Consider the following 16,048-nt stretch of genomic DNA (forward strand, 5'->3'; position numbering starts at 1 on the left):
GAGGGATACGGCAAAAATATAATATTGTGATACTCCGAGAAATTTTCACAATACATGATACATCACATTTCTTTTTTCAGACATCTGATCACCTGGAACAGAGAAAAAAAGAACCAGTAGTGCTACATTTTTAAAAAACACTATCAAAAACTGTGAAAAGAATGATTTTTATTCAACATCTGGCACTAAATCCAGTTAAACGGGACTAATTTTGCTCTCTTTATAATGAAACATGCAGCTGGCCAGTGTCTACAAAGTACTGACAAAGTGCACAATGTGTTCAGAAAAGAATATTGTCCTGTATTGTGAAATAATTTATAACAATATTAATACATATATATTTCACCCAGCTCTAGCAGCAAGCAACAAAGCTTGGGTCTTAGAAAGTTAAAGAAAGGGGATGTAACAATCTGATACATTGGATCGGTACTGACAGCGGTACTGACGGATCGGTATCGGCCAAATGTGACCGATACACTATCAGTGCTGTCTCTCAGAGCTGCTAAGCTCTAAGGCTGGGCGTTCACTCCCCGATCTAAAACGGAGAGCATCACAAACTTAACGTCAGTCTGTCACTGAGTTTCTCTACGAATAAGAACTCAAACTCCCAGATCTCCTCAGATCACGACACAAACAGAGCTGAACTTACCGGACCTGTTGGTAATTTTATGCCCAGCGAAAGCGCAAACTGGGGATTAATATGTGCTGAGAAGCGCTGATACAGCGAGAGCTGGAAAAATACAGGGTGATTCAAAAAGATTAATACGATTTCAAAGCTCCATATTTTTACAACCGTGAGGTGCCGAGGAACCAATCACAATCCAATTGAAAGAGGGGGTCATAGAGTCTCTGACTGTCAGTGGAAGATGGCTCCCTTCAGTCTGAGAGGAGATGAGACCCCTGAGCAGAAAGCGTTCTGCGTTCTCCACTTCAATAAGAGTGAATCAGTCATAACTGTGCAGTGTGATTTTCGTGGGCAGTGAAGCTCCAACAGCTCAGAGCGTTCGTCGTTGGTTCCACAACACTGGATGATCTCCGAAATCGCACTGAAAGAGCCGTGAGTGCAGCGACACCCGACACGCTCAATCCAGTATGGGACGAATCTGACTATGGTGTTGATGTTGTCTGTACAGCTGGAGGAGGTTCATACTGAGCACTTGTAACATTACATAATAAACTTTATGCTCATTTAAACCATTTACAGTTCACTGCATTGATCTGTAACGATTTACAAGAGAAACAAATCATTTTGAAATCGAATGAATCTTTTTGAATCACCCTGTATTTCACTACAAACTGCCAGCTGAGCTGAAATTGTAAAGAGAGAGTTTTGACGTCTGGATCCAACATTATAAACATGATATCTTCTCTTATCTGTCTGTGTTTTACACGCAGCTCCTCTGCTGTTCATACACGTCTCTTGGCCTGTTTCTCCGCTCTTCTAGCTCTCTGATTGGCTGTTGTTTAAATCACATGTTGAGTAAACCTCTCAGCTTCTCACACTGCAGGAGTCATAAATATTAAACATGTTTGATGGTATCAGAGGGTCTCTGGTCACTTCAGAGTTCGATTGCAGGGTTAAAGATTCACTCGTTTCTCCTTTCACACTACCAGATCATCCCCACCATCAGTCGCTTCCGATTGAGCTCCCAACCTGGAAAATCGCTTCAGATTGTGAAAATGTGTCGGAAGGGGCAAATTGGGCTTAAAATTGGGCTAAAAATAGAGTAGTGCACACCCAGCCTAAAATGGAAGCGTCGTTCCAAATTCTACTTCTGTGTTGCTTCACATGAGCTTCATTAGTAAAAAAATAATAATAATAATAATTTATCAGACTTTCACATTTTATACCAATTTAACATAGACTGTCAGATGGGTGATATATATGTTAGAATAGATTAGCAATTGAACAAATCAAAAGAATAGGTTTAAATATGAAATACTTGTCAAGTTTATTTTAAATATCCTATCGAAGTTGCTTACAATGGGCACCTCAGGAACTCTTCGATTGTAACAGCATATTAAAGGAGGTGTATACACAATTTAAATTGAAGAAAAAAGAAATATCAGACTGGGACTGCTGAGCTCAGGTACTGAAATTGGTAGCAAGACTTAAGAAGTCAGATCAGAGCATATACTTAATATCTGCTGCCTCTGCATTGTATGCTTGACTACCACAGACAATAAGGCTGAATGCTTCAGCATCTTCCCACTGTCTTCTATTATGAGCGCGTTTTCTGTTCTAAGTACGGTGGAATGTGCAAACATTGCTGTCAGCGGTATTGGACCGTGTGCTACACATACCGCAGAGAGATATATGTTGAAAAATGCTGGCGTGTTCCTTCCGCTCTCTAATAAATGATGTATATATATATACCCTTAACCTTGCATGAGTGAAGTGTAATTATGAACACACATAACCATAAGCGCCGCTAATGGCCTGAGTGACGTCACGTGTCCTCTCACTCACCTCACATCTTTCCCCACCGTCATAGAGGCAATGACCTTCTTCACCGCCTCCTTCTTCTTCTCTTTCTTATCGCTGTTCAGCTCTGCCTTCAGCTCAAAGATCTCCCCTGTGAGAAGAAACACAAAACAAATCAGGTTTACTGACGGTTCCTCGAAATGAGCTTGAGGCTACTATCCAGGGGGTCTCCTCCAAAGGTGGCTGGGTGGGGAAAAAACAATGTGTCCCATATTTTTTTGTAAGAACTTAATGTATTAATATAATATATAGACTCATTTAACCCCTTAAACTAGGATTACATAATCTTCTTATACAGTAACTACAGGGACTTTAATTCAAACAGGCTGAGTTATTATTATGTTATAGAAGTTTGTATTAAAACTGGCCATTTAAAGGGTTCTTAGGCAATATTTATAAGCAATTCTACTGTCACCACAAACGATAACACTACTACTGCAGCTATTAGTAATAATAATAATAATAATAATATTAATAATAATAATAATAATATAATAATAACATAATAACAACAACAACAACAACAATAGAAATGATAATAGCAACTAATAATAATAATAATAATAATAATAATAATAAATTACTACAACTAATTTTAGTAGTACTAGTAGAAAAAAGGATATAGTTTAACCAATATCTTAGCGTTTAATTAAATCAAGTAAACTTAAGTTTAACGGTAGAATTATACAGGACTCTTATTGTGATAGCACTGGTGTTTCTGCTGAATGTGTGTGAAGTTACTGTGAGTGAAGTGCTGGCAAAGTGTCCGCCATTGCCTCAAGCCTTCGGTTTATTATCAGTCGCGCCAGTGTTTCAATGTGAAGCTCCAGCTGTGGTCAAAAACGTTTAAAACGTTTAAAAGTGAGATTCCGTCCTGAAGACTACGTCGTTTTCTGCCCATCCAAAACGAAAAATTTAAAACCTGTTGATGTCATCAGTTTTCTGTGAATTTGGTACTTACAGTGCTCTTTTAGTACAAAAGCTGAAATAAACTTTGTTAAAATGTCAAACTTCTAATGTTACTTCAATGCATCGAGTCATCAAAGGCAAGACATAATAACGCTGGGTCTCATTCACCAACCGTTCTGAAGAAGGAATTTCTTCTTCAAACCCACTTAAGCAGTTTTCACGAAGATTCTGACATTCAACAGTATTTTCCTGTTTGGGATTTGTTCTTTGGTAAGAACAGAATCTACACAAACTCAAGAGCACAAAGGTGAGAACAGTTCTGTGCTTTAAGAACACGTCATGAACCTGACGTAGACTTTTTCTTAGGACCTTTATCAAGAACACATTTAAGAATAAACTTAGGAAGATTCTGGTGAATGGGGCCCATTTTTCATCATAGTTTTGGATTTTAAGTTGTTTTTCCTCATCTTTGCACATTCTGGCTGTCAGATTTTATCTCAGTCACGTTGTCTTCTTTAGGTTCATTGTATTGTTCTTGCTTTAGCCAAGAATGGGGTCGGCAACATGCGGCCACAGCAGAATTAGATTTGTAGGTAAAAATAAAATAATCCTCCTTTACAGTAAAATAAAGCTCTGCTGATCGTTCAACACAGTTTAACAATAAATGGTCTTAAACTCTGGAGTTAATGTAGAACTGCTAATTCACCCTTTAACCCTGAAGATCAGCGCAGACTGCTGGTCACCATAGCAACAATCTCGGCTAGCTAGTAGCTAACAAAAAAGCAAAGAGAAAGATTTAAGACGAACGCTGGAGATGAGCGGACTTATTTGCATTTATAATCACTCCAGCTGGTTTCCTGATACGTTTAATGTGCCACGGGAAACTGTCAAACACTTCAGCTTCCTGTTGAAATTTTCCCGTTCCACCTTAAATGGTGCAGCAGTTACATTCTGTCACCTCAGGCACCACTTAAGGTGGACCGGAAATATTCGAACAAGAATCTGGCGAATGAGAGGCGACTTCAGTCTCGTAAAGTCAGCGTTTTACAAGAAACTGTTTAACTTTTGCAGAAAAGTTTCCTGCTGGAGATGCGAGAAAAGCGGCTATAGCTGAGCTAAAGCTTAAAGCAGAGCAAAGTAAGTCTGCATTTTTATTTATATTATATTTTTAGTCTATACTAGCACATTAGCACATACTGAGACAGATTTACAGCCAAACGGTAAAACAGACAAAAAATGTTGTGGCTCCCAAGGTGGTTAGATTTTTGTTGAAAGGACAAAATGGCTCTTCTTCACATTTGGGTTGCGACTCCTGGACTACAACGATTAGATTTAGCTTTTTTTTTTACCCGATTTTCTCCCCAATTTAGTCGTCTCCAATTCCACCCGCTAGTTAGGACTCCCCCAATCACACGATGCTATCAGCACTAGGAGGGTGAAGGCTAACACAGGCTTCCTCCGAGACCTGTGAAGCACCACCGCTTCTTTTCGAGCTGCCGCTCACGCAACGTCACTGGACAGCCGGAGGAAAGCGCCAACCGCCAGATCTGTTACGTCAGCTAACAGACGTCTGCGCTGACTAGCATCGCGCTGAGTGATGGGGGGAAAAGGAGGGGCCATCCCACCCACCCAGAGAGAGCGAAGCCAATTGTGCTCTCTTGGACTCCCGGCTACGGACGGCTGTAGCATCACCAGGGATCGAACTCGCGATCTCCTGATGATAGGGCCAACGCTTAGACGGTTGCGCCACTCGGGAGCCCCACAGATTTAGCTTTTTAAGGTAGCGTTGTTGTGTTACCTTGTACATCGCAACTGTTTGATTTTGACTCTTATGTCGTCTTCATTGCCTAAATGTGTCTGTGGTGGGCCGATGCACGTCTTATAGTGTGGTGTTGATTGTGTTTATGTGTATCCTGCATTCCGATTGATTGCTATTTTCTTCTATCACCACAGGTTGGAAAGGCTGGAATAGGAAGGGTGATCACTGCACTGCTGTCAACAACAGGCCTGACGTAATGACACTGTGAGACATAAATGTGTTGGGAAGTTCTACCAAGTTGGGCCCACCAAAAAATGTATTCCTACCTGTATTCCTGCAGGTGGAGAATTCAAAATATGCTGGCAATATTACTGACAATGAATTCAATTCATCAAGAACAATCGATTGATTTTTTATTGTTACTGAGACTTGAGAGTAACTGAGTAATCATGGCCCTCCACATATTACATTTCAGTGTTTTCAATGCAAGACTGAGTTCATCCTCACACAGTCAGCCCACTCTGCTCCCTCTCATGTCTGTGTTAGAAAAACAGAAGACGCCATCAACAGCAATATAACACTCAGCAGTGCTGTGACGATGGCGCAAGACTGTTTAGGTCAGGCTCAGCTTGAGACACCAGTGAGTCAATATAAACACGGATCTTCAGTTCCACCAGCAAGTGCCGCAAGCTTTCATCACAAACTCAAACAACTCCAATCTCAAAGCTCTGCGGGGAAACTGCGGCTCTCAAAAGAGACTCCACCCAGATTCTTACGTTCAGGAAATAAACTCTTCTTGAAGATGGCAGTTGGCCAAAAATTTATGACACAGTATAATTAAAATTTTACATTTACATTTATGGCATTTGGCAGACGCTCTTATCCAGAGCGACTTACAATTTTACATTTTACACAGGTAGGTGAAGGTAGTGTTAGGAGTCTTGCCCAAGGACTCTTAGGCTTTGTTGACACGGCAGGTAAAAGTGGCCCGAATCCGATCTTTTTCTTCATATGTGACACAGAGGTGTGTCTGTGTGTCAGTGTGAACAGATAAACACACTGAATCAGACATTCAATTCCGATTCGAGACGCTTTCATATGTGGTACTGAAATCCGATACGTATCCGATCTGCGGCAACGCGACTCCGTCTGAACAGCCAGATCAGAATTCATGCGACTTTTACGTCAATCTAACTCAACATTCGTCATAATTTCCGCTGCTGAGACTCAACATTTAGGAGGAGGAGGCCGAGGCTGCAGCGCCAAAGAACAGTTTAAAGAATCCGAGGACACGAACCAAAGAAGTGGCCGCGGCAGAATAACACGCCCTTTTTATGGCAAACTTGAACACATTCTGCGTGATGAGTCCAGCTGTCAATCACTGGAACTTTATACTCGCTCCTGTGATGCTGGCGAAGATTAAACTGAAACCTCCGGGAGCGACTGGCGTCATGACTGTTTACCTCTGGATGAGCCACATGAAGCTCTGCTCTTTCTCGCATGTGGGTCAGTTTAGGAGCTGATCTGTTCAGGCTGATGACGCATACAGATCACATTTAAAAGATAATGTGAACAGCCAAACAAAAAAAAATTGAATTTGGTGAGAAAATCAGATTTCGGCCACTTTTACCTGCTGTGTGAACGCAGCCATATTGGTATAGTGAAGGGTGCTGCCCTAGGCGGGGGACTGAACCCCAGGCTACAGCGTAGAAGGCAGAGATGTTTCCCACTACACTATACAACCACAACTTTCTGATAGTTTTGTTATATATCACAGTAAATATCGTCGCTGTCGGGACAAAATCTTGTATGTCCGAAAAGGTAACTTTACAGGACAGGGATAAAACATATCTTTTATCTTTTAAACATAACTTTTAACAGAAGTTATAGTTTTGGGCCATTTCTACTGATCCACTCAATGCAAAGGACAGCTGATTTTAGATTATGTTGAAAAACGGAAAACAATGGAGATACAAGATTTCACCCAACTATGACAATCTATTATTTTTTTAATAAAAAACATTTTCTGATGTGTGAGTGAACCTACTTTTGTAGGTTAACGGTGGCTCATTATTCTGGGATGTTCTTTTACTGATTAACAAGAACCATATTTTAACAACAGTCAGTGTTTCTTTCTAACGCTTGACCCTCAGCCAGCAAAAATGATGCTAAATGTTGCTTCACATCTGAATTCAGCTTCTTATTCGCCAGCTTTATTGTTCAAATTTTCCATTACACCTTAAATGCTGCGTTCTTACATTCAGGCACCTGAATGCAAGTGCTACAGCATTTAAGGTGCAACGACAAATTTGAATACAAGCCGACTTCGGCTTCGTCAAAAGTCATCTGTATGTGTCCCAGTCATGCTTCTGACCGTCAGACACTCCTGGATCTGGAATTTATACTAACATTAGCTGTGCATTTCAATTTTATGCTTCCGTCAAAATCACCTCACATCAGAACCGCCTATAACGTCATTCATACATGACTTGGTTCGCTTTTTCAGGTAAGGGTCTTTGTAAGAAAGGACACATCACTTCACACAGACACACAAACCCTCTCGAATAGAAAGGCAGCCTTTTCTGCCCAAACACAACAGATCTACTAGCTTCCTCGATAACATATTAAGGGAATATCCTAATGTTAACAGTAGAGCTGCAACTAACGATTATTTTCATTGACGATTAATCTGTTGATTATTTTACGATTAATCGATTAGCTGTTTGGTCTATAAAATGTCAGAAAACGGTGAAAAAATGTCTCTCAGCGATTCCCGAAGCCCAAGGTGACACCCTCAAACGTCTTTGATGTTTGACGTCACAGAGGAGTAAAGAAACCAGAAAATATTCAAATTTAAGAAGCAGCAATCAGAGAATTTGTACTTTTTTTCTTAAAGATTTTGCTTAAACAAAATAGTTGCAGATTAATTTAATAGATGACAACTAATCGATTAATGGATTAACTGTTGCAGCTCTAGCTAACACTCATTAGCTACGCACACAGAGCACACATATCTCCATGTCATCGCAGTAAGTTTAAGGAGGACTTTTCTCCCATGTGTCCTAAATGTAAAGTAGAGACAAGGAGCCTCACTCATTGGTTTGTGGACTTGTTACAGAATTCAAAAGTTTCGGGGAGAGATCTCACAGAACCTGTACAAGATTTTCGGAACTGATGTAAGAATGGATCCATCGTATCTATTGCTTGGGTTGCCAAATAATTATATTGGCACACCTCTTAAGCTCGTGGGTGTATTTCGGTTTGTCCATCTGAATTTCATGCCCAAAATCGTAAGGCAAATTATTCAGTAACTGCATGAAATAAATGTACATTTTGGGGTTTTTTTTGTGAAAGTTCCCCTCAAATTAACAGAGAATGTGTTTTATGATACACATATCGCTATATGCTTACAATTTACTGCTGAAAGCCAAAAATCTTAGACACTCTTTGTATTATTTTATAAAAATAATGTTTACAGAGCAGATCACTGAAGAGACGCCATCTGTTTATAGTTTATAGCCCAGATTTGTGGAAAAATGGGTCGACTTTCAGTAGAAAAAAAATTGTGAGTTCAGCTTCTTTTATTATACGGGTTTAAAATTACATCACCCATCTATTTGACTGGAAAGAAGACAGTTACAGCTCTCATACGACCCCCACCTTTAGAATGAAGCTCATAAAATATGACAGTTATGAAGTAAAGAATATGACGAAGTGCGTTTTGGAACAACCGGTGGTTCCAAGGAGTTAAAAAGTTATAGAAAAACTCTGTCAATATGTTTTAATATTCTGTGCGAGGAAACGTATTTATTACAACGGATAACAGATAAAACACCCTCTATATCGAGCTGGGACAGAGCTGTTTTTGAGCATGTATCTCTGGACTACTTGACACACCTGTTACGTTCTAAAACGAACGTCTTCTATAATATTTGGAAACATTTTCTGGTGTATGTTTGGTCAAATCTCTCCAGTTTTCCAATGAGAGCATTTGAAATACTTAATAAACATAATATTAAAAGAAAAAAAATCCATAACCATCTGAATTTTTGCTCCACACCACAAAGAAAACCGTGACAGGTGACAGTCTGGTGTGATTGCTGTTACAAAACAAAGTATACGCTCTTTTTAATTCTATAGATTTTCCATTTCAGACTTCAGAGAATTCACATTATATTAATCAAAAGAGATGGAAATGTGGATGGCGCTTTTACAAGGGGGGTGATTTTTGTCCTTTTTCCCCCAAAAAAATAGTGCCTGGGTTATTAGTTTGCTTTCACAGTGACACAAAAAGGCCTCCAGTGTGATAAACATGAGCCTCGTTTGAGAATCACGCTGAGGCTTTTAGACGTGGGTGGCTCCTGGTTAATTATATTTAATGAGCTTGAATGCTCTGCAATGTCACTGAAAGGTAATTATTCTGCGCAAATCAGAGTGAAACTGTTTCCCGTCTGACACTCTCTGATGTGTTTTTGACATTTTCAGCTAATTGCCCCTTCTTACCCTCGACTACGGGGAACTTATTTGTTTTGAGTGACATGCAAGATACCTGAGGTCAGTGTAATGATACACAAATAGTAACTGGTTCCATTCACTCAGTTCTATGTGAAATTGTGATTAATCTGTACTCTTCAACTGATACTCTCACTTCTACTCAAGCATCTTAGTGAGGAGAGTAATCTACTTTTCACTCAGTAACATTTTAACTCATTAATATGTTCCATTTTAATCATTAACATCGAGTTATTTGGGGTTCAATTTTATTCTGTTGTGTTGGTTTAGCACACATGCTGCTCTGTGATGGGTCACACCTCCCACTTCAGAGATTTAGTCCATTATTTTAGACCAAAAAGAGAAAAACAGAATATAACAAACGTCACTTCCTTTGCTGAAAGATGCTGGATGTACTAAGAAGTTCCACTGCAGTTCTAGAAGATACTCATTACTTCAGTTGTTTCTTGAGATGCTACTTTTGTACTTCTTATTTTTTGGAAAGGTACTTAATAAAGCAATATTAAGCAATAATTGGCTTAATGGTTTTATAAAACAGCATTAAACGTAAAATATGATAAAATACACAAATTATTAGGGTTGCTGCACTGTCGGTAACTGAACCAATACTGACACTTAAATGCAGTATCGGTATCGGTGATACCACTGGTGATACCAGTGCACTGTTTCAGTGTAGAAGCCCGAATTTCATGACTTACATAGCGCACTATATAGGAAGGAGTCAGCTTGGATTTATGGGTTTAATGCTGACCAAAACACTTGAAACTCATTCTTTACTTCTTTACATTGCAGCTTTACAATGAATCATACAGTAAGTACCTTAATTCAAAGTTTCTGATATTAATCAAGCTTGTTGGCCAGCTGATCAACCTGGTTCTAGTTAAGAAAATAAGTTGCCGGCCCTTCAGTTTTTTAAAAGACAAATAAACTTAAATAAACAGTGTAAATAGTTTCAGGCGCAGTTTTGTTTTCTAAATTGTGTTTTTCTGTGCTTTTAATAGTACACTGGAAACCATTCCAACTGAGTAATATCACAAATATATTTCAATAATAATATGTAAAATGTAAAAAATAAGGCATTTAACCATTTGTGGAACAGGATATATATATCTTGTTCTTGCTATTTATTTTTTTATTTTTTACTGGTAATTTGTCTTACATCTCATATTTTCCTATATATTTCATTAATTAGGTTTTATTATTTTTTTTATCCTTATCGATCTGTTATTTATCTATTGTTATGCTAATAGTTTGTTGATATCTTTACTTTTATTCTATTAAATTCCTGCACTACAATTATTAGTACTTTTTAGCACATGCAATGTATTTTTTACTATCCAACTTCTTTATCCCTGATTTCTGTATCGGCTCGGCCACACTGTAAATGAGGATCTACCTCAAAGAACTGAGTTAAAAGGTTGACTGACACACACACACACACACACACACACACACACACACACACACACACACACATATATATATAGCTGTTGTCGGAAGAAAACCTGTTTTACAGACTTTTTTCCAAGTCATTTTGGGTCGTTTCTTTTAGTCCATTCCTCATGAAATTTACATACAAGATAAAGAACAACAGGCATTTTCCAATTATGTCAAAAACTGAAAAACATCAAAAAACCCACCTTTCTTGGTGGTGGTGAAATATTTCGAGTCAGTCATCTTGGATCCCAAGCCTCTGTTTTCCTGCACGAGAAAAAAAAAAGCAGTCAAGAAAAGCAAAACTTATCAATATTCTCTCAAATATACCTCCTTCAACCACAACCTGAGAGAAAGAGAAAGAGAGAGAGAGCGCGATGGTGTTAAAAAGATAACAGTGGAGACGGGAAAGTCCAGAAGTGCGTGTTCATGAAAACTAAAGGAAGCTCTCTATCTCTACCCTGGTGACCCTCACTGCTGCAGTTTACTTACAGCCCTGCAAAAAAGCCCCTACAAACACACTTCTACAGTCTTTATTCCTTAGTCAGCCAGTCCAGCCGCCGCCCCTCCCCTCTCCGGCTCCGACCCTGCAGAACACAGCACTTTCCCCGTTTCCTGTTATCCAGAATCTCTGTAACCCTCACCTCCAGAGCACTGAGGTCCTGCAAACACAAACAGCGCTTCGGACTACAGAGAGGACTTAAAGGGCCCATATCCCGCATTTTTCATAATTCATTTCTACAGTATGTCTCTTTAGATCTTAGAATTAAACAGACTGTGCCTTTAAGACATATGTAAATGAGCTCTGTTCTGATTGGCTGCCCTGTATTATACCTTATTGAAAAAGTAGCCCAGGCTAAATCACTAACTTCAGTGTGAATGGGCGGGGCTTAACTGCTAAAAGCAACTACTGAATTCAAAACAGGCTTACCTTCCATATATGCACTGGATTGTGAATGATATGTTTTGAAACTGTAACTTGTTTCAGCTCCACTTACTATATAGGTGCACTTTGTAGTTCTACAGTTACAGACTGTAGTCCATCTGTTTCTCTGCATACTTTGTTAGCCCCCTTTTACCCTGTTCTTCAGTGGTCAGGACCCCCATGGACCCTCTCAGAGCAGGTTCTATTTGGGTGGTGGATCATTCTCAGCACTGCAGTGACACTGACGTGGTGGTGGTGTGTTAGTGTGTGCTGTGCTGGTGCGAGTGGATCAGACACAGCAGTGCTGCTGGAGTTTTTAAACACTGTGTCCACTCACTGTCCACTCAATTAGACACTCCTACCTTGTCGGTCCACCTTGTAGATGTAGAGTCAGAGACGATAGCTCATCTGCTGCTGCACAGTTTGTGTTGGTCATCCTCTAGTCCTTCATCAGTGGTCACAGGACGCTGCCCACAGGACGCTGTTGGCTGGATATTTTTGGTTGGTGGACTATTCTCAGTCCAGCAGTGACACTGAGGTGTTTAAAAACTCCAGCAGCACTGCTGTGTCTGATCCACTCAGACCAGCACAACACACACTAACACACCACCACCATGTCAGTGATACTGCAGTGCTGAGAATGATCCACCACTCAAATAGTACCTGCTCTGTGAGGGTCCATGGGGGTCCTGACCACTGAAGAACAGGGTAAAAGGGGGCTAACAAAGTAGAGAAACAGATGGACTACAGTCTGTAACTGTAGAACTACAAAGTGCACCTATATAGTAAGTGGAGCTGATAAAATGGACTGACACACACACACACACACACACACACACACACATATATATATATATGTTGATTAATAAGTAAGGGGAGTAAGGGGAGGAAAAACTGGGAAAACTTGCTTTTTTAGTGGATCATTCCTTCAACCACAAGGCAAACAAATGAAGTTTGTTTAAGGCAGCCAGTCAAACATTTTGGCTAAGCTAACGTCAGGGTTAAGCAGGTTAACAGTAGCACAAATCCGAGCTGTGTGATATTGATCACATTCAATCTCATGGTATGTATTGCCAAAACAGACGATATCGTATTCATACTGTTTTCAGCACGTAACTGCTTAAAATGAAATAATCAGCATTGGACAGATTATTAGATTATTATATTTCTTGCCGTAGTTATCGTACTCGACAAGAGCAGAACGGTTAGGTGCAGGTGGGTCACTGCGCTAAAATATCTGTGTTTCATTTATCTACATTCAAACCCTACAGAAATGGATTTTAAACTGTTCTATAATGCTAATCCAGGTATATATAGTCCTATTTTCTACATTTTTTAAAATGTTTATGTACCACATTGGAAGATTTGGCCACAACTCCCATATCAATCCGTCCCTAACCCACATCATCACTTGATATTTATGCCTGTTTATAGCTGCATTAATGTAGTTAAAGGGGAACTCCAACAATTTTTCTAAACTTCTGCACCATTTAATCGCTGAGAGTCGTTCAGAGTGGTTTGTTGTGAAACGCTCTGTTCTAGAGAAACATACCAATTGTTCACAGTGGTGGTGATAGGAACCAGACGTTCACCTCTAAAAGCTTCCTCAAAGAAAGTAAACACACAAAATGGTTATGAATACGTGGCCTGACATCTGAGACACTGTTTCTCAGTAGCTTTACGAGAAGTTATTTTGATCAATTAATTGTGCAAAGATACAAAGTGTGTTATAAGGCAATGTAGGCCCTAATAAAACTTAGTTTCTAGATTTATCACTATTTCACCATCATCAACATTCCATACAAACTCAGAAGACTCGTGTAGGTTCACTGGTGGTTTTGGATAATGAATAAAATGTCCATATTTGTGTTGTAGACATGGCGACCCCTGGTTCCCATCACCACCACTGTAAAGCGGACTATGTGGACTACAGGAAGCTGCAGAGGGGCGCTCGCTCTCCCCTATTCATCAATGGAGCCGAAGTGGAGAGAGTCAGCAGTGTGAGCCAACTTCTACAGATGCACCATAGAGAGCATCCTCACAGGCCGCATCACTGTCTGGTACAGCAGCTGCACTGCCTGCGACCGCAAGGCCCTTAAAGGAGCGGTGAGGACGGCAGAAGCCATCACAGGCAACAAACTACCAGCCTTACAGGACATCTACCAGTCCAGACAGCGTCACCCAGCACACAGCCTGTTCACCATCCTGCCATTAGGCAGGAGATTTCGCAGCATTCAGCCTAGAACAACCCGGTTCTACCCACAGGCTGTCAGGCTTCTGAACAAGCTGTGAAGCTGTGGGTCCTTCACCGGTTACCATTTCACTCAGTCACTTTGTCAGTATTATTATTATTATTATTATTATTATATTACTGCTATGGGACAATTACACTTTAACACTAAGTCACTTTAATTACCAATAACACTGAGTCACTTAAGTCACTTTAAAATGTATATATTGTTCACAGATTATCCCTTGTTTAATATTAATATATTTGTACATAGCAGAGAGGTTTTTTCTCCTTACATAGGTCACTCCTGTCTCTATATTTTGTGTATATTTAAAATATTTCAGTTCAGTATTTTCTTGTATTTTTGTTTTTACTGTGTTTACTCTCTGTAGAGTGATTATCTGAGCCTCTCCACAAGCATCTCAATGCGTGAATGTCCTGACATGTTGTGCAAATGACAAACAAACCTGAAACTTAAAGAAATCTGAACCACGTCACACCAAACCACTCTGAACGGCTTTGTTGACATCCCAGCGACTGAATTATGTGGAAATTTAGAAAGACTGGTGGAAGTCCCCTTTAAGCCAGAAGAGCTCTAAGTTAATTAGCAAGCGATAGCTAAAACAGTAGTGCTGTCAGTTCAAGTAACGGGCTGCTACCACCCAAATAAACAGTTTTAATTCTTTCAATTCTCCCCCAAATGCAGAACTGAGATAACTTTATCTAATGTTTACAACAGCCGTGTAAGCTAGATAGCTACACCGCAGATACGAGCTGCATTAAAGCGGGCAAAACCAGCCAATTATCCCGATATCCAGCACTGACAGGTTTCTGTCTAATGTGAGCCGTCCTTCTTCTCTCCTCTACAGCATTTAACTCTTACTGTTTTCTCGTCATAACAAATAAAAGTGAAAAACAACACAAGCTGAAACTCAACCAAACAGGCTAGGCTAAGCTAACGCGGCTAGCTACCGTCGCTAAGCTAAAGCCGACGTTTTCCACCAAAAACACCTTTACGAACCCAAACAAAGGCAAGAAACTGGTTTCCGTGACAAACAATCACTGTTTCGTATCCACTCACGCATAACTGGCTCGCCCACTCCATCCCGGCGAAGTTAGTCGGATGAATGGAGCCGCTCCGTCGTGCTAACGCTGCTAACGAATGAACGCGCCCCAACGGCGACTGGCTAGCTGAGGCTAACGCTAAAGCTAAAGCCCTGACCTTCTTAGCCGCCGCGGCTCAGAGCAGCGCTCACCGGCTTCGTTAAGCCTTTAATCCCGCGGACTGCAGCCGCTGTTCGAGCGGGCAGGGTGGAAAAAAACAGAAGTACACAGAGGAGGTTAAATATAGATGCGGTACCTGAGTTAAAGAGGCTGAAAGGAGAGGAAAGGCGGCCCGGGCTGGAGCTTACCGAGAGAGTGAGTTCAGAGTCCGGCCTGCTTCGCTGCTTCACTCCCACTTCATATGATTCACACTTCCTACTTACTACGGTACGGAGCCCCGCTGGTGACATCCTGTATAAATAAAAATATTGCGTGGCCACGACTTAATCATCTCATTCCCACGCCTTAATAAAGCGACTTGGTGAAGCGTGGGAACGAGATCCTAATGCACGTCCACGACTTAGTAAGCCGTGATCTCGTTCCCACGCTTTACTAAGTCGTGGCTACGACTTATTCATCGCATTCCCACGCCATACTAAGTCGTGGCCACACATTAGGATCTCGCCATACGGAGCCCCACTGGTGACATCTTGTATAATAAAAATAGTGCATGGCCACGCCTTATTAATG

The 16,048-nt window shown here is 40.4% G+C and overlaps 1 protein-coding gene across 5 annotated transcripts in view; it reads right to left on the reverse strand.

Moving 5' to 3' along the window:
- The window catches only part of ap1b1 (adaptor related protein complex 1 subunit beta 1), an 82,138-nt gene extending 66,383 nt beyond the window's left edge, over nucleotides 1-15,755 (reverse strand). For 4 of the 5 annotated variants that reach the window (XM_036598573.1, XM_036598570.1, XM_036598574.1 and 1 more), the window contains exons 1-3: nucleotides 15,615-15,726; nucleotides 11,306-11,366; nucleotides 2,471-2,576 (exon numbers count right to left, since the gene is read on the reverse strand). In XM_036598573.1, the coding sequence (XP_036454466.1) occupies nucleotides 2,471-2,576; nucleotides 11,306-11,342 (143 nt within the window). In that variant the 5' untranslated portion in view covers nucleotides 11,343-11,366; nucleotides 15,615-15,726. Of the gene's footprint in view, nucleotides 1-2,470; nucleotides 2,577-11,305; nucleotides 11,367-15,614 lie in introns of all 5 variants that reach the window. The other variant, XM_036598571.1, reaches the window with a different exon arrangement.
- Nucleotides 15,756-16,048: the final 293 nt, after the last annotated feature.

Source organism: Colossoma macropomum, unplaced genomic scaffold (genome assembly GCF_904425465.1).
Source record: "Colossoma macropomum unplaced genomic scaffold, Colossoma_macropomum, whole genome shotgun sequence".
NCBI classification, from domain to species: domain Eukaryota; kingdom Metazoa; phylum Chordata; class Actinopteri; order Characiformes; family Serrasalmidae; genus Colossoma; species Colossoma macropomum.